The sequence below is a fragment of the Parasteatoda tepidariorum genome, chromosome 9 (assembly GCF_043381705.1).
Source record: "Parasteatoda tepidariorum isolate YZ-2023 chromosome 9, CAS_Ptep_4.0, whole genome shotgun sequence".
Lineage (NCBI taxonomy): Eukaryota > Metazoa > Arthropoda > Arachnida > Araneae > Theridiidae > Parasteatoda > Parasteatoda tepidariorum.
In genome coordinates, this window is record NC_092212.1 from 40,555,633 (window position 1) to 40,583,533 (window position 27,901).

General features: G+C 27.0%; 3 protein-coding genes across 8 annotated transcripts; 2 read left to right on the plus strand and 1 right to left on the minus strand.

The window, feature by feature from the left end:
• Window positions 1-71: 71 nt before the first annotated feature.
• LOC107452826 (tubulin tyrosine ligase-like 15) lies at window positions 72-18,990 on the plus strand. Of its 4 annotated transcripts, none has more exons than XM_016069426.4 (13): window positions 72-190; window positions 4,969-5,127; window positions 5,213-5,332; window positions 6,095-6,237; window positions 7,952-8,035; window positions 9,825-9,909; window positions 10,304-10,382; window positions 12,333-12,441; window positions 12,513-12,579; window positions 14,778-14,905; window positions 15,970-16,057; window positions 17,663-17,776; window positions 18,783-18,990. In XM_016069426.4, exons 1-13 carry the CDS (start codon window positions 167-169, stop codon window positions 18,894-18,896), a joined length of 1,314 nt encoding a protein of 437 aa, XP_015924912.2. In that variant the 5' UTR covers window positions 72-166; the 3' UTR covers window positions 18,897-18,990. The 4 variants fall into 4 exon arrangements, 3 of the variants coding, with proteins under 3 accessions (XP_015924912.2, XP_015924911.2, XP_042903180.1); XR_001585239.4 differs by having other exon boundaries at window positions 152-601; window positions 15,910-16,057; XM_016069425.4 differs by having other exon boundaries at window positions 153-601.
• Window positions 18,991-20,021: 1,031 nt separating this feature from the next.
• Window positions 20,022-24,674, minus strand: LOC107452828 (transmembrane protein 222). Of its 3 annotated transcripts, none has more exons than XM_016069427.4 (2): window positions 24,534-24,674; window positions 20,022-20,753 (listed from the first exon to the last, which is right to left on the minus strand). In XM_016069427.4, the coding sequence occupies exon 2, from the start codon at window positions 20,722-20,724 to the stop codon at window positions 20,161-20,163; it is 564 nt and encodes a 187-aa protein (XP_015924913.1). In that variant the 5' UTR covers window positions 20,725-20,753; window positions 24,534-24,674; the 3' UTR covers window positions 20,022-20,160. The 3 variants fall into 3 exon arrangements, with proteins under 3 accessions (XP_015924913.1, XP_042903181.1, XP_071042008.1); XM_043047247.2 differs by having other exon boundaries at window positions 20,022-20,678; window positions 24,534-24,667; XM_071185907.1 differs by lacking the exon at window positions 24,534-24,674 and adding an exon at window positions 24,442-24,462.
• Window positions 24,675-24,716: 42 nt separating this feature from the next.
• Window positions 24,717-25,526, plus strand: LOC107452829 (cytochrome c oxidase subunit 4 isoform 1, mitochondrial). Its single transcript, XM_016069429.4, has one exon. The coding sequence runs from the start codon at window positions 24,879-24,881 to the stop codon at window positions 25,422-25,424; it is 546 nt and encodes a 181-aa protein (XP_015924915.1). The 5' UTR covers window positions 24,717-24,878; the 3' UTR covers window positions 25,425-25,526.
• Window positions 25,527-27,901: the final 2,375 nt, after the last annotated feature.

The window sequence follows — 27,901 nt, forward strand, 5'->3', positions numbered from 1 at the left end:
AAGTAAGAACAACTTGACTTCAGCCAAATGCCAATAATCCTACCGAATTTTCGCAAAATGACGTAACCATCTCAAAAACTAGTTTTAATTTGATTCTAAGAAAGCTATAAGCTAATTTTTAAATAACAGTAAATACTTTGAGAACCACTCTCATTGTCAACAGGTAATGTCAACAACCTACCGATCAGAGGTTTGACATCTGTTTGTATATTCTAAGATTTTCATTTAGAAAACTAAATTCATTGCTTCAGATCGTTCATTAAATCAAAATTCATTGTCATTTAATCAGTATTTTAAGCAATGAAGATCTATAAATAGATTTGTTTTTATTTTTCTGTTTTGGTTATTTATGCATAGTACGCATTTGTACGCGTTCTTCATGCATCGTAATAAGTTAATTTATTATTAAAGAAGCATGTGGCAAATTCATAACTTCCTCCTTTTTATCATAAAATATTTCCGCTGTTTTTTTACTTCTTTATGTGCAATTTGTCTCATATTTATTGGATATTCATTTCTCTTCGCATCATCAAAAATACAATCTGTGTCTTCACCTACCTGTGATTTTTACTTGCCTAGAGTAAAAATATTTGGTGTTAAGGTCTGTAGAATAATCTGTTGTTTCATTTGTTTTTGACTATTAAAAAGTTGTTTATTTTTTAAGTTGCTAGTTACTGATTTTTTCTCTAAAATTAATTATGAATCTCTAAAAGTTATCTGAAGTCCAATAAAATAATAAGATAAAATAATGAGTAATAATTGAAGATAAATTAACTTGGTGCATAGATTGAAATGCATTATACAATGCAAACATACTAATGCAGAGCTCCCACAGGTTGGGGAAAATCTGGGATTGTAGGGAATTTTATTTTAACTCCAAAAATCTGGGAATTGTTAGGAAAAGTTGCAATCTTTTTACACAAACCCGGAAAATTCCTTTATCATACCCAGAAAATAACCAGTCTTTGAATTGTCAATAACAGTAATCAGTTATTGAGATTGGAGATAAATAATTCTAACATCTATTACAATTATTTGTTGTAAAAATTTCACATTTTGGTCAAACGGACATGTTTCTATCCTCATTTAATGATATCTTTTTTTGGTTCACAAAATCTAATCAAAGTTTTCTGATGTAAAAATTGCATGGTATAGATAAAATATGGTAGGGATTTTGATTGAAATTTACCTGATATACCAGCAAAACACAGGGAATTTTTTTCTGAAATTGAGTGGTAACCCTGTAATGTTACTTTAATTATAATGGAAAAGTGAATTATATCTGTTCTTTATAAAAACATTGAGGCTTCTAAAACCATATGAATATTTTTTAATTTATATAAAATTATAACTAAATACAATATTATGTTTTTATTAATCAAATTTCCATTACAAATGATAAACTTTTGATCTGATATTAAAATTGCATTTTTTTTAAGTATCTAGGCAGATTACAGTGGTTAAAATTATAATTAAATTATAATTTAATCAATATTTCTATTAGGAAGAATTATCAGTTGCTATGAAATGAAATTATTTATGTAACCAGGGATGAGATTTTTCCGCTTTTTAGCGGATTTCCGCCTTTTTCACTTCTGTCTCTTGAATTTCAGCCTTATTATCAAAAACTCCGATTTTCTAAAAGTTTCAGTTTTTTAAATAAATGTTTCGCCTTTTCTGAAAACTAAGTCGTTGAAATAAAATAATTATATTTATTTCCGATTTGATATATAGATATAATATATCGAAAGCTATTTTGAAAATTCAAACTACATAGCTGCTAACCCTTCTACATATCTACTTATTTTAGCTTTTACGAGCAGAAAATAAGATTTTCTTAATTTTCCCCCTTCCGCTAGATAGCTCGTATTTTAATATCAAACTTCGATTTTCGTATTTACCTGATTTAAAAGTTGTTCACTGCGATTCTTATTCACGCGATTTCAATATCGTTCATTGCGTTTCTTATTTACGAGATTTTAAAATCCAATATCGCGATTTGTATTCAGGCATTTTTAAAATTCTATGTAACGATTCATATTCACGGCGAGTTTATCCAAAGTCGTGATTAATTTTTGCGGTTGTAATATTCAACATCTATTTTCGTACTTACATGTGATTTTAAAATTATCCTTTGGATTCGTATTCACGCCATTTAGAAATTATGCATCGTAATTCGTATCTACGCGATCTGAAAATTACGCATCATGATTTCTATTTTCACATTTTTGAAATCCAATACCGAGTTTCATTCACGTGATTTCTATATCGTGATTTATATTCACGCGATTTTAAAATCCAAGATCGCGATTCTTGTAAAAAGTAATTTTTTTTTGGAATTAGTACCTATAAATGTGGCAGTTATTCTATAAACGATTATTGCTATATGTAGGCATTACAACATCAGCGAAACTGGATGAGAATATGTTACTGATATTTTTGCTATAAATCACGATTTACTCCCATGAAAATTCAGCTTTTTTGCCTTTTGGCCAATCTCATCCCTGTATGTAGCTTGAAAATATAATTGAACTCTATGATATAACTTATAAATTGAGTTTATATATTATTACAGAACATAAAAAAACTGTTTTTATATACTTTAACTCTTAATTGCAATATCAGCAGCATGGCACTTTAACTTACTGTGTCTAATGTCATGTAAATACATGACATTAGACAAAAAAAATCAATGATTTATTGTTGTCATATTTACAATTAACTTAATTATAATTATAAAATTAATATTATATTTAATTAACTCTAACTATTAACTCTTGCTGGAAAGTGAACTTGAAATATTTTCAGATTGTTAAGGGCAATAATATCTATAAAACTAATGCATTAAAATTGTTTTGCCAAGGCCTTTAATTATGATAGAAAAGTGATGTATCTTTTAAACATCTATAAAGTTAAATATCTTTTAAAAAACATTGATAAAATTAATTTGTATTCCATTTTTTATGATCTCATTGAAATTTAATTAGGTTTTAGAATTTTTGTTCTTATAGTTGGTAAAATTAAGTTCAGAAATTGAGATTAAAATTTTTTTTTTAGATTCAGAAAGTATAAATAAAGAAATTTAGGGAAAACAACATTGTAAAAATTATTAGAAATTTTTTTTTTATATTTTGCTGATAGGGAGGCACAACATATTAAATTGTGGACAATCTTGCTAAATATTTGGTTAGGCTAAAAAAAATTTTTTTCTTTCTGTTAATAAAAAGGATAATTTATAAGGGTATATTAAAAGAATTAATGTGCTTGAAAGTTGATTTACAATCATACATAAGATTTTTCTTAACTATCCCATGCTAAATTAAGTCCTATCCCAGGTAAATGCAGGCGTAATAATATCCAGATATCTTACAGGTATAATAATATCCAGACACTTTACATCATTCCACTTTTTTTATGAGGCTTAATTTAATGCTTTTTAAATTCATTGCAATACATATTTTTATTAAAATTTTTATAGGATAAAAATGCAATTAGGTTTGAGAAAATTTATAATTTTTGAATCAAATTGTTTCATATAGCAGTTTTTAGTTGCAACAAAAATCCAATCTGTTTTGAAATGTAACATAAAATGATTTTTTAATGTTGTAGCACATTCCTAGTGTCAAAAGAATTGGTTAAGTTCTTTAATTATAAAATACCCACAAATTATTTATTTTTTCATCGTCTAAAGATATTTAATGTAAATATTTCTTGATCACCCTTTCTTAATGTTATTATCTTTTATTATTATGATTTGATTTTTATTACAAATTAACAGCTTAAAACTAAAAGTGGTATTGTTTTATTATACAATAATTTATTTGTAATATCACCTTATTATAAACATTTTATGAAAAAGCACGTAAAATTATTTCCAGCCAAAATTGTTTTTATGAATTAATTTTATAAAATATTACCAAACAATGTGGCTAAAAAACATTTTATTAATTTTAAAATAACCAAAAGTTGGACTGAATTTTAAAAAACAAAATTGTATATTAAATTGTAATGTTAACTTTGTAAAATAATTAAAAATAATTAAGTTTGAATTTTATCCCAATTGTCTCTGGAACTGTGTTAATACAATAAAAAATTTTGAGACCTTTCAATTGAGTTGATTTAATTTTTTATTTAACACTCTGTTAAATAAAAATAATAGTTTATAAATCTAAAACCTCCCAAAGAATGATGAAATTCCCTGAAAACAAGTTATAAATAGTTACTAAACATTTAACTTGTTAGAAGCAAATCCTGTAATCTTATTAAGTACTTAGGAATAAAAATTTGCAATATTTCTGAAGAAAAAAAACTACGTTCTAACTTTTAAAATCCCATAAAATTTGTGTTTTTAATTAAATACCCAGGTGGCCTGGGATTTTATTGTGCTAAATAGGGATAAAGATTTTAAGTTTTTACTTTCCAAAATGAAGTTGCAACATCAATTTATGCAACAGATGTATCAATGCAGTTAGAAAGAAAATCACAGGCATTTTTATGCAAACCGTGTATGTTTACAGAAATTTCTTTCATTCAAAATAAAACATGCTAAAAGAAAAACAAAAGTCAATATTATCTCAATTTGATTATCCATTTTATATCTGATCTGCACAAATATTTCTGAATGACTAATACTTGTCTAAAAATGAACATGCGAATCAAAAGCTACTTATTGCTTAGTTATTATATACAAATATTCAAAATCTATTAACTCTCACCTTTAAGTATTATATAAAATATTTTTGTTCTATAATTTTTAAGAAAAAGTATATTTTGATGGGATTTTTTCAATCAATAATTTATTTCAATAAGAATCTATTTAGGAATTTTAAAATGTAACGTTCTATATAAACTGAATGTTTCTTTCAAGAAAAAATGGTTTTAATAATTCATGTAAGAGAAATTCCAATTTTTGGATTATTAATTAGTTGTAAGAGCAGTTCAATGAACAATTTTTTTTTTCCTTTTTAGAATGGAGAGAAGACTCTAGCCATTGTTGAAACTGTTTTCCGTGACCTTGGGTATACTGTCCAAACTAATGATAGCCTGAATTGGGATGTTTTATGGTCATATACATATCCTTTTTATGTATTGGAGAAGGAATTATCTTCTTTGAAGTCTTATCAAAAGGTAAGAAGAGTAATACTATCATGTATGATTTCTAATTACTGCTTAATTTTAATTGTTGATTTATTATTTGGTCTGAACTTTTTAGGTAAATCATTTTCCAGGAAGTGGGTTTATCACTCAAAAGTCTAATCTTGCTTCTCTGAAGCTGAATAATATTCCAAAATCTTTCATTCTACCAATTGATAAAGAGCATTTTATTGAGTATGTAAGTATTGTTTTGAATCTTGTAATCGACTAATTAAATTGTTAAATGTTTTTCTGAAGGAAATTTTTTAATAAAATGATCAGATACTCTTTAACGATATAAGTATTAATGTCATAAAATGCAATGTTGGGAAGATTTCTGTATCAGTACCTGCAATATTAAGAAAGTTGTCAAATTTTGGTGACAAACTGGCATTGGCACATTCGAAATTGTAAAAAACATCTCAGAAAGAGATCTACTCAAAGATTATAACTTGTATCCAATCTTGGTCAAACCACTAATTTTTTTTATTTTTAGCTTTTTATAATTATATAAAACATTAGGTACCTTACTGTTAGTAGTCACTAATTGATACAGATACTGAAATATCCCCACAATATTGTGTATTTTATGAATAGTATTGTATGTGTCTTTACAAATGTAACAATATATAGTCTATATTGTATAGTCTATCTTTTATATGAATGACAAGCATTTGAAGAAACATACTTGTATTGAGATGATGTAAAACTTAGATTGCACACATTACTGTTGATGCTAAAATAAATGTATATAAATTATCAGTGACTTAGTAATTCTAATATACAAGCATAATGTAAAATATTTTTGTAGTATTTATTAAAGAGAAGCCTTAATTGTTGTTGAAATGAAAGTTATTTTTATTTTATGTCTCAGAAAGAGGTGTGTGATTTTTCAATTTTTTTTCTATGTGATTACTTTTTATTTTTAGAATTTTGTTTTATAAAACTTTGTTATTTATAGGCACAAAAAAATCAAAATAAGTCTTGGATCATGAAAAGTTCTACTCATCGATTTATGCATATAGTTAACCTAACTTCAAATTTAGACGAGAATGGAGTTTTTATTCAAGAATTTATTCAAAATCCTTTATTAATTAATAACAAGTAAGTATGAAGGTTTGATCAAATAACTGGTTAATATTAATTTTGCTTTTTTTACAATAGAAGTTATATTTTGTGAAAATGTTTAGGATTTCCATTTATCTCTATAGAGTATTTTTATGTTTATGATTGATGTATGCTGATGGTAATATATAAATGATTTCATTTGATCAGAGATATCAAGATGCTAAGATTATATTAATTTGTAAAAGTTTCTGTGAGATATTTTTGGGCCAGAAGTTTTTAAATTAAGTCCTGTTTATTTTTCATATTATTTTTATTGTTATAACTTATCCCTTAAGTTGTAGCTAATCAGTGTTTTAAGAAAAGTAGTGGAGAAAATGCTCACCAAAGTCTTTTCAAAATTTGATTTTAATTTGTTTTAAAATGCAGCTTGAACTTGTTGGAACACTTTTCCCATGCACCATTGCTTTATTCAAGAATTTATGCGAGAAGCACTGATTATGCAAAGTCAATGCCGCATTTGTTGTATAAAATTCAATTTAATTCAACCCTTTATATCCCATTGTCCTTTTTTCTTGTTAGTATAATTGTGAAATTGCATTAGAAACTCTTATGAAATATTTCTTTACGAAAATTTCTTTTACACTTTTTTTTCCCGCTTTTATCAAAGGCACAAGTTTGTTTCATGTTAAGTTTTTTCTGTTTTGTATCTGCTCAAAAAGAGTTTTTTGCAATGACCAGTAAAGTTTGAAGTCTGTTTAATTTTGAATTAATTAATTATTTTGTATTCTACATATATTTTAATAAATACTATTGTAAGAATTATGTTTTTCTTTTAATTTTTTATAAACTTAGATTTTAACAGTTTTTTTTTTTTTAACATTTACTGCAATTTTTTTTTATCCTTTTCAAATAAAATAAAAAAAATTTATCAAACAAAATGTTTTAGTAAGCAAAAAAGTTGATTCACCCTATCTGAAATACAAAATATTATTAAAATAGTTGTGACTAGGGCATTAATGTATTCAATTAAATTTTTAAACCAAGATGCAGAAATAAATATTTTATTTGTCAATAATTTATAGAGGTAATTATAGAGGTTTATTTGTCAATAATATATTTGTAGAATGTAAAAGTCTGAAGGTCATGATTTTGATCCCGGCAGCCAACTAAAAAACTGGCGTGTATACGCATCAAGGTGCACGCTAAATCTGTCATTGCTGAGATTTCTCTCATTGGTTTTCGTGTGGAAGTTTGAGAGAGAAGTACTTTTTCAAACACTGTCCACATCAAATTACAGTGGTCAAAAAATACACAGTGTTCCTACCATGACTGTTAAAAAGTAGAGCCCTGCTAGTCGAACTAGGTGCTTTGCCATAGTTAGGTGTGTGAATGTTTCATACATCAGAATTTAATTTAAAACTTCATGGAATGAACATATTCTTTCACGATATTTCACGCAAGCACTAATCAAGTAGTTAAGCTCTAAATTATAACTTAGCAAACATGTATGGCAAAACAAAATTTTTGGGCTTGAGCTTGAATAATTTTTCTTGTATTTGTTTTTTCTTCTGTGGAATGACATTTTTTTAAAACTTTCCTTATTAGTATTTTTGAAAGTCGCTTTCAGTTGTGAACGTATATTTCATATTAAGTTAAAATCAGACAATATTACTTAAAATTGAAAGGGTTAAGTATGTTCTGTTTCGTATGTTATGTCACTTGATTGAGGAAAACTTTGTTTTAATTTCAGAAAATTTGATATTGGTGTTTATGTCATACTTACAAGCATCAATCCTTTACGTGTTTATATCTATTCGGGAGATATTTTGCTTAGGTAAGTACATATACTGCAAATTATTTATTTAAATTTAAGATTTTAGTTTATTAATTTCAGTAGTATCAGCATTGCAGCCTCTGCTTCCTGCCGTCTGTGTGGGGGTAGTTCCATGAATGAAGAACTCCCTTGTGTGCACCAAACTGTAAAATATTGACACTAAGGATACTTTCAATTCTGATATTTTGCATTTTTATTGGTGAGCAAGATAGCTTATAACCGATTAACCCAACCTGGGTGTAGGTTAAAAAAAATCAATTTTTTTTATATAATCTTTATTTTTTTCTTTAGAGTAAGAAAAAATAAAAATGTATTATCAATTTGCGAGTAGATCTGTGTTTCCATTCTTAATAATATAGTTTTTGCTTTATAGTCCTGTTACACATGGTTGTGATAGTGCTGACAACTTTAAGACACACTTGCAAAATGTTTTAAAGGATCTTCTTCAAAAAATCAATAAAAAATTAATTCATTACATTTTTAGTAGTTGATTTCTTATTTATATTGGTCAATTTGTTTCTTTATTTTTTTAAGAAATTCTATTAGTAAAGATTTTGTATTGTAAATTCGAAGTTTAGTATGAAAAATGTATTTCAAATTCACTACTGCCCACGAAATAAAATATCAACACACTTAAATAAAATAAATGAGCATAATTTTTTTGGTTAAATATGGTAATAAAAATAATGGACTTTAATTCTTGATAAGAATAATAAAACTTCCATGTCATTGTGGTTGACATATATTTATTTATGAAATAATTTTTTTTTCTTGCAAAAAAAATATATATATTCGCCAAAAGCTCCAGGATTTATTACCTTCATCTTTTGTATGGTTGAAGATCTTTGGTATGAAGGATATGAAGTAGATCTTTGGGTCATTATATCAACACCACTGCCTCCCATTTGTTCTACATTGTTATTTTTATCAGGTGGTCTCTAAAAAGTGTAGTTTAAGAACGATCCAGGCCCGTAGAGTAAACAAGGAATTGTTGCCTGTATTAGCGTTATAACTGCAGAAATCGGAGTATTGCTAGGAATTTTTTAACTTGTGCTTAATTCACTTGCTTGAATCCTGTATTGCAGCTGGTGATTCCTTATTCGAGCACTTGTTACAAAGTTTTCTATAATAAAGATTGTTTCCTCCTATTATTGTCGTTATTGTATTTCCCATTTTCACTATGTAAGTACAATCTCTCTCCTTTGCCTTTCAGACATCTCAAAGCTAGAAAAGAAAGCTTTTTTTTTTCAGACAACACGAAGCTATTTGTTTTGACAAGCCATTAATTTTTACCATTAATTATTACCATAATCATTACCATTAATTTTGTTACACACTATATGAAGGTACCTTTGATTATTATAAAATAAAAACTAATTAAATATTTTAGAAGAGTAAATTATTTCTGTAAAGAGGTACATATAGTTTAACTCTTACATATATTACATATAAAGTTATATATACAAAACTAATTAAATATTTTGGAATAGTAAATAATTTTTTAAAGAGTTACATATGTAAAATATTATTTAACTATATATCAGTTAAATAATATTCAATATTTGATTGTGAAATTCAATTAAACAAAGTTAGTGCTTTGATTTTGTTATGAAACTCAATATAAGTGCCTTATAGTTATCAGTTATTGTTTTAGTCTTAAATGTGTCAAGTTTATTTTTATTTTGTTTCAAATTTAGTAGAGAAAATTGTTTTTTGTATTAAATTTGTTGTTTCACATGCATTAAAAATAATTTCACAATGAAATATTTTTTATTTCTGTCATTTATAGGTTTTGCAAAAAAGACTACTATCCTCTGAATTTATCATCGCCTGAATCTTACATTGTTGGAGATGATTATTTACCAATTTGGGAAGTATGTATTGTTTTAGGGCTTTTGTCTTTTGATCTCAAACTTAGTTTCATCTAGGGCTTCGTTGCTTTAATAAAATTCTACTTATAATAATTTTTTCAACAGATAATTTGGTAAAAAATTTCAACTCATTTTCAACCTATTGAAAATTGAACCTTATTATTTTATTATAACTTCATGCATTTATTGCTTTTATTATGGAGTTAAAAAAGTATAATAATTATATTACATTTTTGATTTAAAATACTTTAAAAATTGTTTTTGTGTCTTTATTTTTTCTGATTTTTTTATTTATTATATTAGTTTTATTTGTTTTGTCATTTAAATTTGAAAGAATTATCATATTAGACAATGTTTGAATTTATAAGTAAGTTATTTTGACTGTATTTTAATCCAGGTACCTGATTTGCAGTTTTATTTCTCAGAATTAAATTACACAGCAAAAGAATCATTGAATGCGTATCTCCTAAAACAAGGTACTTTTTTACCATTTTACTGTAATGTTAAAAAATAGTTCATGCTTCAATGTGCTTATTTTTTTTTAAAAATATTTTATTCTTAATTGAAACACGATCTTGAAATATTAGAAATAAACATTTTTCTATGTTTCAATGTTTTATTAAATGTCCAGGACACTCAAAAAAATTTCACTGAACAATGTATTCCTAAATAAATATAAAAAAATTATTAAAGTTATTTCAAATTTCGTAGATTTAAAAATCCTTATCAGATAATACAATACTGTTCTGATAAAGATTCACATTGATCACATTTTATGAATTAGAAAACTACAAGTTGAACTGGTTAAAAAAAACTTCAGTGCTTTAAGTATAAAGACAAAATAATGTGTGAAAACAATTTTGATGAGTTAAAATGATGCAAACACTGTTGCGCTCATTTTATTCACCTGTAATTCCTCTTTGTTTATCAGTTTTATATTGTTATAAATTGTCTTTTTGGTTAATCATTTATTATACATTCTTTATTTCTTATATTACGTTCCCTATTTAAATTTTTAGAGACCTTCAATTAAGAAGAGTACCAAATATTTTATGAACAGACTTTGTTAAAATTTTGAAGTGTAAGATTCATATAATGCTGATAATATTTTTCATATTTAGCTAAAAGTTTTTTCTTCTAAAAACTTTTCGATTAACCCAAGTATATTTAATTATTTGGCAATAAGAGGCAAAAAATACTACTACTTTAACTTTACAGAATATCAATTTTTTCAACTGAACCAGCTATGGAACATTTTTTTTGCATAAAAAATGTTCATAATTAACAATTGTTTGTGATTTTTACAGTACAAAATTCTCTACAACTACAACAAGAATAAATACTGTTCTCACGGAGTTAACGTATCAGTGTTCATAATTATCCTGTATCTCCTCTCTTAATATTTAATGATAAAAACTCAAATGTAAATTTCTCTAATCCGACTAACTAATCACCATTTTTTAAATCAGAACTTAATATTTTATCAACATTTGTAACAATTTGATATTAAGTTCTTTTTTTCCAAATGCTGATAATTATAAACACTTTCTCTTGCTAGTATCGAGTGCCAAAAATCGAATAAAAATTTAGGTGTTAAAATAGTCTTTTGTATGTGGGAAAAGAGGGGAAATTATTTCTTTGACCTCCAGTCACGCCATCTCTCTTCATACATCTACATCAATATTGTGTTTGAAGATCTGAAAGTACATACATATAAGAAAAAATATCAATAGTTTAATACATTGTCAAATAATGTCAATATTTTGTGAATGAGAATCCTTTAAAAATTGTACAACAGACTAAGTCTAACTTAAAAGGAATAATGATAAATCACTTATGTAGAAACAATGCCATATGTCATAAACACAAAATAGGCATTGTTATAATTTTTTTTCCATAAAGAATGAATAAACTTTTACAACCTTTTTAAATATTGTCCTTGGTTGTTTCAAAATTAAGCTGCATATATATTTTTTGTTTAAAATATATATTTATAATCATAATTGTTCATTAAGTTTTATAGAATTTTAATAAATTATTTTCCTTTATAATTACTCTTCTAATTAAGTAAGGATGTGAAAAATATGTACGTCGATAATCACTTATGTAGGAATTATTTTTTATAATAATTATTATTATTATAATCACTTATGTAGAAAAATATTTTGTAATAGCATTTTAATAAACCATTTTTGCCTTATAATTATTTATTTAATTAGGTATGGTTGTGAAAAATATTTATGTAGATAATCACTTATGTAGAAAAAAAATTTGTAATAGGATTTTAATAAATTATTTTTGTTTTATAATTAGTTTTTTATAATAATAATTATTATTTTTGTTTATTATAATTACTTATCCAGAAAAATATTTTGTAATAGCATTTTAATAAATCATTTCTGTTTTATAATTATTTTTCCAATTAGGTATGGATGTGAAAAAAATGTGGCTTCAAATTCATGAGGCTATTCAAGATGTTTATTATGAAACAGAAGATAATTTAAAGTACAGTTCTTCAATGTTCTCAAATAAAAGGTAATAATTTAAATCCAGGTAAAATTTGTGTTTTTCTTATTTTAAAAATACATTCATGTTTCTCCTTTCAGAAATTTCTTCGAATTAGTGAGGTTTGACTTTATAGCAGATGCAGAACTTAATGTGCATCTTTTGGAGGTAATTTATTTTTGAAATATTATTATTTTAGAAGATTAATGATTTTTTTGTTCAATTTTTATACATGCTACATATTTATATTTGATCAGTATCATGAAGTCAATTTAGATCAAAAGCAATAGTTTTTGTACTCACAAGTGACCTTAGTCAATTTTTAAGGTGTTATAACAAAAACAATAATCAAATGTTCATAGGATTTTTTATTTGGCATAAATTACTTAGCACTTTTTTCTTTTGAACTGCATCATTGACAGCATGTTTCATTGACATTTGAGCTTTTTTTTTTTTTTTAATGACATAAAAGTACTTTCCTTTATTTCTTATATAGAAGAGTTACATTATTTTGTTTCTTTTTATTTAATTAATTTTAATTCAGTAAAATATAATTTTTGGACTTAAGCTGCATTTCTTATTTTCATAAATTTTTCATCTTTTTCATAGAAAAGGTTTTTTTTTGGTGCTTTTCATCTCATTTATTTTAAAAACACTGTTATTCTATAATATAATCAAACTGGAGTTATTACTGAAAGTAAACCACTGAATAACAGTTTTATAAAACTATTTCTGATGATTAACTTTATCACTAAGCTATCAGTAAAAGATCACTGAAGGTCTAAATAATTGTCTTTTAAGATTTATGAGCAGAAAAAAAAAGTGTAGGGAGATACATTATTAGCATTAAAAATTTAAGCTTCATTCTCTATTATCCAAGTATAGTTTCATTATAAGTCTGATTAAATTATATAAGTATAATTCAAAAGTTTTTTTTATTTTATTGCAAAGGCAGTGAAAATTAACACTAAATGGAATGCGTGCTATAAGGGCAAAAACTGTATTTACATATATCTTGACTTTTTTATTTGTTTTGATTCATAAAACAACCATATTTAAAAAATAGAAGATGTGTTTGCATTTTAAAATTTCTCTATATTAAAAAAAGTTATTGCCATCACTGCCATTTTAAACGATTTTCACCATGAGCATTTCTTATTCTCATAGTGTGATGCAGGGCTGATTGTGCTCCGGAAAAAATCCGGATTTCCGGATTTTTCGCTAACAGTGATCCGGAAGTTTCCGGATATCGAAGGTCCAGACTTTTCAAAAAATTATTGATCACAGAATTTCCGGAAATCAAATTTTCAAAGGTGGAACTTAAAAACACAGTTTATTTGTTTGTAAGGGAGAGCCAGTTACTTTATAAGCTTATATTCATGATTAATATTTATTTTTTTATCAGTAAATAGTTATTATAATCATAAACACAAGAAAGAAAGACATATTTGTAAATTTTAATTACTTCTCCAGGTCATCATAGGTATGTGTAAATGGTATAGGTATGTGTAACTCAGGAAATTTTCCGGAATTTCGACTTAGGCCCACAATCACCCCTGGTGATGAAAAATGTGAAATTTTGCTCATTTTTAGAGAGTCTATTCTAGTATAAAAATTTTTATCCATGAAAGCATTAGTTTTTTTTATGTCACAATTATTGGTTTATTCTTTGTGTCATATTATTTAGTTTAGCGAGAACTATTTGCGGGAGGAATATTATTTTTTGCAATTATGTGCACCTATGGTCTCATAACAAGTCTCACTTCGTTTCAATTCCGCATTAGTTTTGAAGTAATTGAACAGCTTTTTAAATTTTTATATATTTTTTTAGATTATTTGAAGTTAAGGTAAATAATTAAATTAAAGGGAAGTATGGAAATTCAATTAAATTATAATTTTTGGTATTCATATGGTAAGATAATTTTTTTTTTTACTTTTAAAGTAATTAAATTTTAAAGTTATTGTTTTAAATTTTTTTAGGAAAATGAACAACAAAAAAAACGTTTGGAATTATTTTATTCGGGTGGCTTTCTGTTAATATTTATGCAAATAAAAATGGAGAGTTTTAAAATTCTCCCTCTGATTCTTTAAATTTCAATAAGATTACTTTTCATTCTTTAATGAACTTCTGGGTTTGGCAAAATGCTAATTTTTTTGCATGAGAGAAGGTGAAGTATAAAATTCAAACCACAGAAGGGAATAATAGTCTGTAAAGTTATTGGGATTTCAAGTTTTATGTCTGAGGAATAACCATCCTATCATTCTTGTTGTTTTACAAGTTACAAATAAAGGAATATTTGATACAATGCAACATAACATTTAACTATTATCCAATTATTATTTTGATTGAAAAATTTGAATTTTAGGTAAATATGTCACCAAATCTTTCACCAGCTCACTTTTCTCAAAACGCTTTGTTGTATGAACAAATTGTTTTAAGCACATTGAACATTGCTGGCTTTGTCAGAAAGTTTCCTACAGTAGCACAATACAGGTAATTTTATAAGTAATATAAAGAGAAAATTTTTTATTCTTTAAAAATTATTTAGTTTACTTGAGTTTAATTATTCTTATTTTATTAGTAGTTTTATTCATTTATTAAAACATGCCGGCCAGGTGCCCCAGCATGCTCGACTGTGAAGCCAATGGTTGCGGGTTCCAATTCCGCTCAGGGGGTGAATGTTTTTCGCTGTGTAGTGTGTTAAAGTAGCCTGGTGTAGTGTCTTAAAGTAGCCATTATCAATGGCAGTTTGCCATTGATAATGTTACTCGCCTCCGTGACTTAGGTTCACACATGCCCACTAGGTAACATGAAATGAGCAACACTTCTGCAAAGAACGAAAGTTCAGCCCCTGTCATTGCATATATGCCGCAATGTATATATATATTAAAATATAATACATCAAGATTATTGCTGTTCATTTGATCTCTCAGCTGAAAAATTTAGGTTCAAGCTGAAAAGTTTATTTGAAAAAAAAAATTAAAAACTATTGTAAAACTAAAGTTTACTTTTATAGAATTATTTATATTCCTTCTAATTACTATAAAATTAATAACGTTAAATTTTAAAAAATCGTTATATTTTAAAATTTTTAAACGTATGTTAAAAATTTTAACATAAGTTTCATTTATTTAGCAGAAAAAAATTGTTTGAAGGTTATTATTTATATTTTCATTTTAAGTTTTATATTATCATATATTTGTCGTTTTTTTTTCAATAATTTTTTGCTTGACTAATAAATTTTCTTAATTGCTTTTCTTTTTTAACATAGTATTCTAAATTTCAAAACATTTTGAAGCTTTTGCATCTAATCTGTTTGTTTTATTATTAATGGTTTATGCTGATAATTAATGTTTATTTTTTTTAAAAAAACAACAACTCATATTTGGCATTTTGGTCTTGTTTTGAAAATTTGTCTAATGTCTATTTTCTAATTATTTTAACATTTGGTTTTGGGCTCTCGTTTGATATGGATGGCTAACCCACTCACCGTATAGTTGAAGATACGAGTTTAAAAAAATCAAGCCTGATGTTTGTTGCATACATTTCTTGTACAGTGGAGAAGCAGAAGTATCTGAGAAAGACCTTAATGTATTTCCTGAACAGTGTTCTTCTCAAATTTGTTTTGCATCATGTAAGGCTTTGGTAAGCATGTTTTAAAGTTGTTTCAATATTTACAGTAGATTACTTTTTAATCAGCCTAAATATAATAGCAATCCAGATAGTGAGCATTTTATGCAGCTGATGTTGCTTTTTCCTCCAGAGACTGTAAAAAATTTATTTGAAATTACACTAAATTGATTTTCATATTTATAGCAAAACTTCATTTACTTAAAATATCTTCTTCAAATAATCGAAACTTTACTGATATAAATGTTCAAAGGCATGGATAATACAAGTCTTTCTTTATAATATTCACACTTATAAAAATGCATTACTTTGCATAATGAGATTTAACATGTTCTTACATAAATATAGCAGGAAAGTATTTTTTTAAAATTAGATTTAGATTAATTTTACGATAATTTTTTTTTAAAAATAAAATTATTATTTGGCATGACCTTACCAAGATGCCTTTAAAGAAACTATAAGATGGAATAAGGTTTAAAATATGTAGAAATACTCAGTAGAAACAAGACAAAAGGATTAAGTGAAGAAAAAAATAGTTTTGAAATTGATTTGATTTATTTAGAGATATAAAAGAAACAAAGAGCTAATTTTAAAGTTTAAACATATAGTAATTGAAGTGTTACTACTACATGTTTAGTTTTTTAAATAATTGCGGAAAATCGTAGTGTTTTAAAAAATTAAAAGAATCATCAAAAGGTGCAACTAGTAAAATTTTCATTTTATGACCTGACTAAGTTAAATGCTAACTGAGCTTAAATCCAAAATATAAATATTTTCTTTATAAAAACCACTTGTTGGCTCTGAATGTAAACCAAAACCAGTTCTGAAGCGTGCAAAGAGGTTTTCCTTTTTTCTTAAATGTACAAAGCAAAACTTGTTGCGTAGCAGAATTGGTTGAACTGCTTCACTTGCTTCCGAGATCACATTATTTATGAGGAGGCAAACATAAACATCAAACCAAAACAGTTAAGAAACTCCACCCTGTTGTTGTGCATTGTTATGAGTACTTTTTTTACTGTACTCTTAATGTAAGCAGTTTGAAATATTTTTAATCTGCCTAGATAAGATTACAGCTATAAATAATTCTTTAAAAATTCAAAGGAGTGATTGGTTAAATACATTTATAAGATGAGATTTAGTTTTTTGTCCATATTGTTTCATTAAAATAATATAGATTGGAAAAGAAAACTAAAATGGCTTTTTATTTATAATTGTTTGTTGAAAAAAAGTTGCAAAATTCATAATGCAATTCATACAATCTCATAATTAATAATAAATTTATGGCTCTCTAAATTGGTAATGCAAATGTGTAGGAAAGGGATGTTTTGTTTTTACATTAATTATTGGATTCTTTCCACAAAAGGATTCTTTCTGCAAATTCTAAATTTTTTATGAGGAAAGTTTAAAACATTTAAAAGTGTATAACATCTACAACCTGAAACAAAAAAAGTGTTCCAAACTCTTAAACTTTTGTATTATTACTAATACATCCATGATTGAACAAGTTGAAGTTATTTATCTTATTATCCTGCTTATTAGTTGTGCAATGAAATAAGAATAACTATATTTTATTTTTTTAAAAACTATGCTCATAAAAAAACTTATTTCCCAAACATTTAGCACTGCAAGGTTTGCACTCAATGTTTGACTGATGATATCAAAGGAGTCTTCAAAACTGCTTATGAGGAATTTATTAACCGAGGAAAATATCGGAGACTAATACCACCACCATCTGTAAGTGTGCATTTTTATTCTAAAAATTAGGTTAAATAAAAACTAAAAAATTATTTTATCAGAGTGTGTACCAACAAAAGACTAAGGGGCATATCTACATCCATCAGAGAAAATCAACATAATTTCATTAAAAAATAGAAAAAATTCATTTTTAAAAACATGCTTTTTCATCTTAGCAATAGATTTTGTTTAACAGAAGCACAAAGTGTTTTCACTCACATTGTATTCTTCTTTACTCATTGTCAACAATATTATGCACATCATTCAGTAAAATTTTTTTTAAAAATTAATTTGATAAATAAAATGATTAAAAATTATGACGTTTTTGCTTTTGAATTTTTCTTTTTACCCTTTAAACATGGCAGTTATCATGATGAAACATGTCAATCCGGTTCACTTGTTGTACTAGCAAAAGGTTAAAATGATTTTAAATTCTTTTATTGAAGTATTAAAGATTATGCACTAAACATACATAATAGATTATATACTAAATATATCCTGTCTTACTAATAAAGGTGCAAACTTAATGGAGGATGTGACAATATAAAAAATAATTTTTTTATCATAATACATGGAGTGGGAAATTTAAAGATTACTATAAGGATTTTATATCATTGCATAAGATTAAAGCATTTAAAGGCTATTACTTTTTTCTGAAAATTTTATGTAATGCCATTAGCTTTCATTTATTTATTTATGCATATATATATTTTACTGATCAATAGCCTCTTGTATGTAGTGATTTCCCACTACAGTTGTAACTCCATGTTCATTAGCAAAAGTTTAAGCAAAATTACTAATCTTTAAACAGATAATCATGAAATTAAAACCACAAAAATATACTTTAAATTATTTTTATTTGTTTGTTCCAAATAGGTTAATATAACAAAACTGTACAAACGCTTTCTGATGTAGTTTAAGATTTATACAATTTTACAAGCACCATATATGATCAATAATTTATGAATTCATTTTATGTTAAATAAAAAAATTTCATTGTTTTTAGGTAGAAAAGCAGGATCAAAGAAATAAAAGATTCTTAAAATTTTCGATCGTGAATTCTCTGATGGCCATTTGGTTTGAAGGAAAGTGCTTACAGGACGTTTCTTGGTGCTACTAAAACTTTATAAACATGAGATCAGTGACTAATTTAACTTAGTGTGAAATTTCAGTTTTTATACTTATTAAACTAATAAAGTTCACAAACAAACATATTGCTTGAATTTCTTGTCAATTTTTAAAAAAATAACATGGTGCAATCAACATTGAAATACAATTTTTTTTAGTGAAATTAACTGAATAAGATAATACAAGGAAGATATTGTATATTTACAAAAATATACTTGGGCATGACTTCTTAAAACAAAAGTTACAGAACCCTAGCCAAGCCTGTGGAAGGGTCTGAAGTTATGATTACAGCTTAAAAGGCAAGAAATTTTAGGATATATTTTTAATAAATATCAAAAGGATAACATTTTAAACAAAAGTTTGGCTATAAATAATAGTAATTATTAATACTTGTTTTTTTATGATTTTTTATTAAATAAACAATGTTTTTTCAGATTAAATTTTTTACTGACAGGCTTTGGAATAAAAATTCATTGTATGTGTTTCCTCTGCAAATCCAACCTTGTAACATATCAATTATACCTTTTCTTTTAACATATTAATAAAGACTTTCATGACCAATAATTGCACTTGAAATTCAAATGCAGAAAACTAGCCCATAAAATTATCTTCTATTAATTTCTAGGAATGATTTTAATTTTTTTTGATACAAGAATGGTTTTAAAGTATCAGGTCATATTCCAGATGTTAAGGAAACTTATAACTACAGAGTTAAATAAATATAACTAAAAACATAAAATTTTATTCATAAAAGTTAAGAACAATGTTATAATGTATAGATAAATTTTTAAATAAGATTAAAAAAAAAAAGGAGCTTCTAAAATAAATATCATAAAAATAGAGTTGCATGAATGCATCTGTGTGCATTTCAAAGATATGCTTCAAGCTATAAGTTTATTTTAATATTTGAAAGAAAAAAAATTAAAAAAATTACAATGATAAATTTTATTAAAATTTTCATTAACAATCATTGGGTTAGAATAGCACAATAACATTTTTAAGTATAAGTAGAAATATGATAAAGATACAAATATGTATAATATTATGAGATATAATATTATGAGTATAGATATTATGAGTAAAATTTAATTACTTTTTATGTAATAAATTAATAATAATTAAAATTTAAAATTTCAAGCTACTAGATTAAAAACATCTGACTAGTACATTACATTTATTATTCATAAACTAAATAATCTTCTTAATTTAATAAAAAAAATGATAGAAATTTATTTTCAATTTCATGCCATTTATGTTTATAAAGCATGTAATAAAATTAAAATTACACAGAGTGCTCCAGCAATAATAAGAAATGGGAGCCAAGTTTTCAAAAAACCACCAAAACTAACATATTTCCCATGCACCAGCATTAAAAAACAAAGCTTAACCATATTCCAGGATGTACTTTCTTCATATTGCATGGTGTTCAAAGCATATGCCACATGAGAATGACAATTGTCCCAACACAAATTATGCGTTCTTCCTTTATAAACATCAGAAGCTTCTGATACACCAGTGTCCCATCCATTTTTGCCATTTCTAGCTTTTTCTGGAGAAAGTTGCCAATACTTTGTAGGTTTACCAAATGCCATATCATCCTCTGATACATAGTATGGCCCAGCAAAATCTCTTACAATGCCAGAAGACATAGCTATACCCATGTGTCCTACTATCGGGAAGAGCCATGTTAAAATGGGAATTGGAGTCCAAACAATACAGAAAGGGTAACGTACTCTTGTATGATCCATTAGGGGTGATGAACAATCTTCAGTATCTGCATCACAAATGGAATTTATAGAATTTTTCTCGCTATTTTGCATAACAATGAGATATCCAGATTAGATAGCAGCTTAAATGAGAGAAAATTGAAATGTAAATATATTGAACAGTTTTAATAGTGTACAATATGCAAAAAAGAGACACTCTGAATAACTTTGTATTTAATGATTGGATTTTTACGGTCGATTTTAATTTTTGGAGGGTAGCAGCTATCTGGAAAACATGGTCTTGATAGTTTAGTCATGAGAGAGTTCAAAATTTCAGACCCTCACAATATTAATTTTACTAATTGCATATTTCTGCATACCTTGAGAACTTTTTAAGTAATTCTAAAAATGTGTGCACATAATTAAAAAATTCGTTTATACAAAGATATTTCGATGAAAAAACAATTTTTAATAAATATTTATTATTATTTTAATAAAAAAGATGTATACAAATTTTGACATCATTTCAGAGATTGTTAATTTTCATGGCAAAATACAAAATTAGTTGAATAGTCTCTGAGCTACCAAATCTAATAAAGAATTTTATGTTCACAAGAACTATTCAAAAAAAAAAATTTTTTTTTAATTTTGCATTTTGTCTATTGAAATGACATTCTTTAAAATGATTTAAAAATTTGTATGTCTTAAAATTCAAAATTTTTAAATTACTATTAAATAAAATAATAAATAATTAATTTTTGGCATAGAATTATCTTTGGATAAGTGAATTTTCTAATTGCAAAAATTGTTTTGATTCACTCACAAAGTTCTTGAGATATGTCGAAATACACAAAAAATAAAGTTAACATTAAGGGGTTCAAACTTTCAACTGCACTCCTGACCAAGCTATCAAGATCATATTTTCCAGATTACAGAATTTGAAGGTAAAGAATTTAAATCCTGTGAAACAAAAGGTAAGTTAATTCAAAAAATTGTTTTTGGATATATCTTAAGCATATTTATTGTCTCTTTTTAATTTGCGCATTTTACTAATATATGAAAATTATAATAATTTTGCAAAAAATCTTTTGTTGAAATAAGTGATTTCAAATAAATGTAGTGATTTAATTCATTTTAAATTTGCATGCCCTATAAATAATTTAGGAACTAAAAGTTCAAACTGATCATTGGGTCATAAAACCAATCTGTCAAATGATTTCAGATAGCTGTTTAAAAAAATCTGTTTAACAGGGGATAACTCAGAATGAAAAGGAATGATCAAAGCAATTGGTAGTTTTAAAGAGTGTCTTCAAATACCTGAAGTCGCAAAACTTCCAAAAACAGTTCTACTAATTTCATTTTAATAAATATGAAAAATATTATTGTACAGTAAGACCTTGATTATTATGAATAATTAGGTTTAACAGCATTCAGAATATAATGTAAAGGGTTAAATATCTACTTGCCATCGGCAACCAAATTATTAAGGTTAGCGAGTAGTAACAGAGTTTGGCACCAGGGCAGCAATCGAAAGATGGTATTTTTGATATTTTAATTTCCTCTATAAGCAGCCCCAAATTACGCAAATAATCCGCAGTAATAAGCAGAGATGGCTGGGCCATTTATGGCGAAGCCTGGAAAATAGCGCCATGAGAATCGTCGCCTTTAAGAACCCCGAGAGGTCACGTCCCAGAGGTAGACCTCATACTAGATGGCTCAGCGACATCAAAAATTACCTGGAAACCCGGAAGATTAGAAATTGGAAGAGAGTTGCCATGGATAGGAGGCGCTGGTGTTTGTCAGCTCTGGAGGCAGCTAAGACCTGCAAGGGACTGTTGAGCTGACAAAGAAGATATTATTTCATTCATATGTTGATGAGAAAAAGCGCTTGAATAAATTTATGATAAATATTATTGAAGAAAATAATTCTCATCCATCTTCCCCTCTCACAATGATGATTCATCTTGACTTTGTTCAGACATTAATACATCATTAATAAATTGTAGACATTAATAAATCTTTGCAGTTGTGTTAATGATTGTTGTTAATTTATGTCGCACTAGAGCTGCACAATGGGCTATTGGCGACGGTCTGGGAAACATCCCGGAGGATGATCCGAAGACATGCCATCACAATTTTGATTCTCTGCGGAGGGGGTGGCACCCCCGCTTCGGTAGCCCGATGACCTTCGCGCAAAGTCCAACACTTTACGGTAGCACAGTTTAATGAGGACCAATACCGCACACCCTCGGTCCCTACGCAGACTGATCCAGGAGGTCACCCACCCGCACACTGACCGCAGCCAGTGATGCTTAACTTCGGTGATCTGCTGGGAACCGTGTCTTAACGATCAGTTCACTGCGGGACTTGTGTTAATGAATACCGAGAAAAAAGATGTGATAACATATTATAAAAAAAGTAGATAAGAAAAACTAAATAAATATGCTAAATTATTTAGATTTTATTGGAATACATACAATGGTGTCATAAAGAACACAACAAACTTTTTTAAATAACATAATGCAAAGTTCCCCCTAAGAATAAAAAAGGGCAGGGTGCTTCCCCACAGAAAAGGGCACTTTGAATTTTGAAATGGCACTTACTTAACACTGTAAAAACTTGCGTAATATTATGTGATGACTGAATTTGGCCCTCAACAATTTTTAAATCCTCTCATACTATTTTATGCTTATATTTCAAAAAGTGATTCTCACGCATTATCGAAATAGAAGAAAAATTTGTATTTTATAAAAAATAAATAGCGGCATGCTAAATGACAATCTCTATGCATAATTTTTTTCAGGTAGGTACTTTAATTTATTCACGTCGCACTAGAGCTGCACAACGGGCTAATTGCGACGAAGGCATGCCATTGCAATTTTGATCCTTTGTAGAGGGGATGGTTCCCCTGCTTTGGTAGCCCGATCACCTGTGAGCAAAGTCAAGCACTTAATGGTGCCAATGATGCTTGACTTTGGTATTCTACGGCATCGGGGAACTGAGTCTTTATAATCAGTTCACTGCAAGAAAATTTTTTTTTCAAAATAAAAAGTAAACTTAACAAATGATTAATTGATAATCATCTTAAAATTGTTTCTGTAGTTTGAACTGAAAATTACAAGAAAATGTACACTCAAAGGTGCACTTTCAAAAAAATAAATTTAAAATCACTTAAAAAGTTTTATTAATCTATCACCCCCCCCCCCCAAAAAAAAGAGAAACTTATAAAAATTTAACCAGTTCAGAACAATCCTAAGAAAGTAAATATTTGTAATAGTAATCATAATTAAACCTATAAACCCAGATAATTTGACCAATGTGTAATTATTTTTTGTACAGTATATTAATTTTTTTTAAAAAATGGCATATGAGTATAAAGGCAGTATTTTTAAGGTTTGGTGGCTTATTTTTATAAAACGGACAAAGACGATGCTTTTATAGGGCTCAAATTACAGGCAAGGCGGATCGCCCATCTAAATACGCGTAGGGAGAACACTGCGTAATATTCAAACACTATGTTGGTGTTGCTGAATAGCGCCCTATGAACCTTTAAATTCGACTTAAAGGCTTAACTAAGACTTTGTTAGTAATATAGGGCGACAGATCAAGATAAGGAAATATCCCCAGCCTATGCAATTTAAATTATTCAAAGCAAATCTATCTTGATACTATATTTTCTAACACATAGAATTACTATTCTTAAAGTAACTTTCAGCTTAAACTTTCAGGGTAATAATAGTATTTTATTTTCACAACAAATATGAAAAACTTATTCCGTATAAATACAAAGTTGGATACATATACTAAATTTCTGTTATGAACTGAGCAAACCTAATAATTTTCACAGATCAGTAATTCAAAAACTTGGGAATATTTTAATCAGCACACACACATATAATCCGGAATATTATAAACTAGCTTACCTATTCGTTATATAGAATTATATTCTCTGATGTTCCTCTTATTTCAAGTGCAAAACAAAACAAGATTAGAATTTCTTTTCCTTTTCCGGTTACCTATTTCTGTTTAATAAAATAACCTTACGTGCAGCCAATACAGAAGAGTTCTCATCAGATGCCATATTAAACACACGCTATTGCACAGCTTTAGTATAAGCGTGCTATAAGCAAGAACTAATTTAATGTAACAGGACGCCTACTGCTAAAATTCTGAGTAAAAAGTCGCTCAACACCGCCACTCGGGGACGAAAGGGTCATTCAAAAATTATTGTTTATCTGCATTAATTGCGGGAATAATAAGCAATTAATATGAGTTTTCTCATAACCAACATGGCTTCTAAGAGAGTCATGAAGAAAATGACATCTCCTATATTCCTGCAATCCTTAGCTGCTTTTCATGGTAAAGCTAGAATAGGTAATAGAGATGTTGTGGGATTTGGAATGAATGGTTCTTACACTTATATTGATCGAGTGGATTACCCAATGCCTGCTATTCGTTTTAGAGAAAATACTGCTGATTCTAAAGCTCTGAGAGAGAAAGAAAAAGGCGACTGGAAAAAGTTAACCCTTGAGGAAAAGAAAGCATTGTACAGGCACAGTTTTTGCTTAACTTTTTCTGAACAGAGGGCCCCTACTGGTGACTGGAAGTACATGATCGGAGGTACCTGTGCCTTTATGGGACTCATGCTGTGGGCATATTATCTATTAAAGCTTTATGTGTATCCTCCTTTGCCTTGGTCGATGACACCGGAACATCAGTCTAAAATGTTGGAAAGGATGATTCAGCTTCGTGTGGATCCAATTGATGGTCTAACTTCAAAATACGATTATGAGAATAATAAATGGAAAGATTGAACTCTGTATTCTTCTGTCCTGCTAATGTAGTAGTTAAGATATGTATGGTAAAAATTGATTCTGTTATTAAATTAATTAATAAAGTGCTCTAAGTGGAAAGAATGTCTTTCTGTATTTTGCATGTTTTCCTTTTTATTGCAAAAAGTAAAAAAACTAAACATAGTAATGAGAGATTGTGAGCAGTTTAATTCTTTAATTTGAGTTTTAATGTTTGAACTTCTATGTTGGACACATGCTTAGCTTAATAATGCTATAGAGATATGTAGGTAGCAAATAATGATCACATTTACATTTTAAGTTTAATATATCTAATCATTCATTATTGTCAGTCCTGACAAATAATTAGCGTAGTGGTTACAATACTATGCTGGTAAATGTTTATTCTATTTCATAAAGTGTTTTATAACAAAAAAAGTATTTCTAAAATTAGCATATTTTTTCTTATTGCAAGAACTAGCATATTTATGAAAGATTATTTATAGTCTAATTCTGTCATTTGAGTTATAACATTTGAACACCTGACTAGCGTAATACTTCACTATTCTAGTTGCAGAATTTAAAAAAGTCCAGGCTTTTTTCAAAAAAATCCCTTCCCCTTTGGTTTTTTGTCTAAAACCCAATCTTTATTAGGGTTTTGATAAAAGGCTTGGGGGTTTTATTTTCAGAAATATATAAAATTTTTATTCTTGTGTCCTTAATAAGATTTCTGGTTTGCTTCTAACATGAAAGTTAATATAACTTGTTATTATAACATATTACTACTATTTACTTACTATAACTTGTTTTGTTACAATGTAACCTTTTTTGGGAGAGAGATGTTAGATTGCTGCACTGTATTCTTAACAACGAATAGATTTTTACAATTCAATTTACCCAATTGGAAGACTAAAACTTTTTATTGCTCTACACAGGCTCAGCTTCAAAGTATATTTAAATAAAATTTAAACTTCATCATTTTGTTCGGTTACTATTTCAAATTAATGTACACCTTTGTTTTTTAAATTCCTATTCAACTATTGGCTACGATAAAATCAGATGTTTTTCTCCAAATTGTTAAGTAATGTGTAAAGTTAATTCATAATAAGAGTGTTGTATTCATTATTTAACTTGCTTATTTTGATTGGGAACAGTTTTGTAAAAAATTCATAATTAAAGTCATAACTTATTTTCTATTTAATAATTACATAATGATTAAATTGCTTACCTTTTTTCCAATATAGATTAAATAAAATGTCACACAATAAGATAATTATACAGGAATAATAAGTTGTCGGTTTCAAGCCTTTAATTTGAAATAAAAATCAAATCACAATGGTGGAGCATGATGTTAAAGGATGATAAATAAATATTACAAATAAGTAAATACTTTTAAATAAACAAATAATTTATAGACATTCATCCTATTTAATTGTTGATTAATATTTTGCCGCATTGCATTTTTCTTATGCATATATTTGTCTTTATCAGGGTTGGCAAGTTTCTGACACCTGACAGTTTTTACCATGGTTTTTACCGTCATGTCAAAAACCTATAGTTTTGGTAGAACTATTTTTATTTGAGTTTAACTGCTTATAATTTAAAATTAATTCATTTTTTGGGCAATAAAATTAGAAATAAGTTGTTAAAAGATATTTAAGAACAGATTCTTGCATTTTCCCAACATGATTATATCAAAACATACTGTTTGAAGTAAAATATTAGGATACTGAACAAAATTTTCAACATTTCCTAGCATCATTTTGTTTGGCATATTACATTACTGACGAATGTCAAGATTGATTACTTTCATTTATAAAATCTTGCTTTGAAAAACACTTGTACACATAAAAAGGAAGCCTCATAGCATAAACTTTTTTTATCAATTTTGCTTTCAATATTTTACACAGAAATGAGACATGAAAAAGCCTAGGAAACCATTTTAGAGATACCTTGCAACAGCAATGTTGAAGGACTCATCCATACTAAACTCAGAAATCGACTGGGCAATGAAAAATGCGCAAAATTAGTCACTTGCTATCATATGCTTCGGCACAGTGACCCCGTCGACTGAACATGTAATTCTGTTTGTAATTAGGTTTAGTTTAATGTGCTTTTTCAACTGAATAAAAGTTTTTAACTTGACAAAATAGCAGTAACTCTTGACTTAGAGTTTGCTAGTAACTACAAGTTTTGAAAGTTTTGTTTAGCTTATTTCTAATATTTAAGAAATGCCAAATTTTAAATTCTTCTTTTTAGTTCTTCAATTTATTAATAGTTCCAAGCTTTTTTATTTGTTTATTTCTAACAATTAAGAAGTGCAAAATTTTGAATCCTTTGCAAATCAAGCTATAATGATAAAAGTAAGTATCACTATTTTCAATAAGTATATTGTATATCCTTCTATAAGAATACATGTATATAGTTGCAAAATCAATAGCAATCATTTACAACATTCATTTATAAAGGCAATTATGTAGAAATAATATATTGTTCGCTAT

Coding starts and splice junctions, on each gene's coding strand:
- LOC107452826 (XM_016069425.4), top strand. CDS start 416: ATGTGGCAAATTCATAACTTCCTCCTTTTTATCATAAAATATTTCCGC. Junction 5,333..6,094: donor AAGAGCATTTTATTGAGTAT/GTAAGTATTGTT, acceptor TGTTATTTATAG/GCACAAAAAAATCAAAATAA. Junction 17,777..18,782: donor GACTAATACCACCACCATCT/GTAAGTGTGCAT, acceptor CATTGTTTTTAG/GTAGAAAAGCAGGATCAAAG.
- LOC107452828 (XM_016069427.4), bottom strand. CDS start 20,724: ATGCAAAATAGCGAGAAAAATTCTATAAATTCCATTTGTGATGCAGAT.
- LOC107452829 (XM_016069429.4), top strand. CDS start 24,879: ATGAGTTTTCTCATAACCAACATGGCTTCTAAGAGAGTCATGAAGAAA.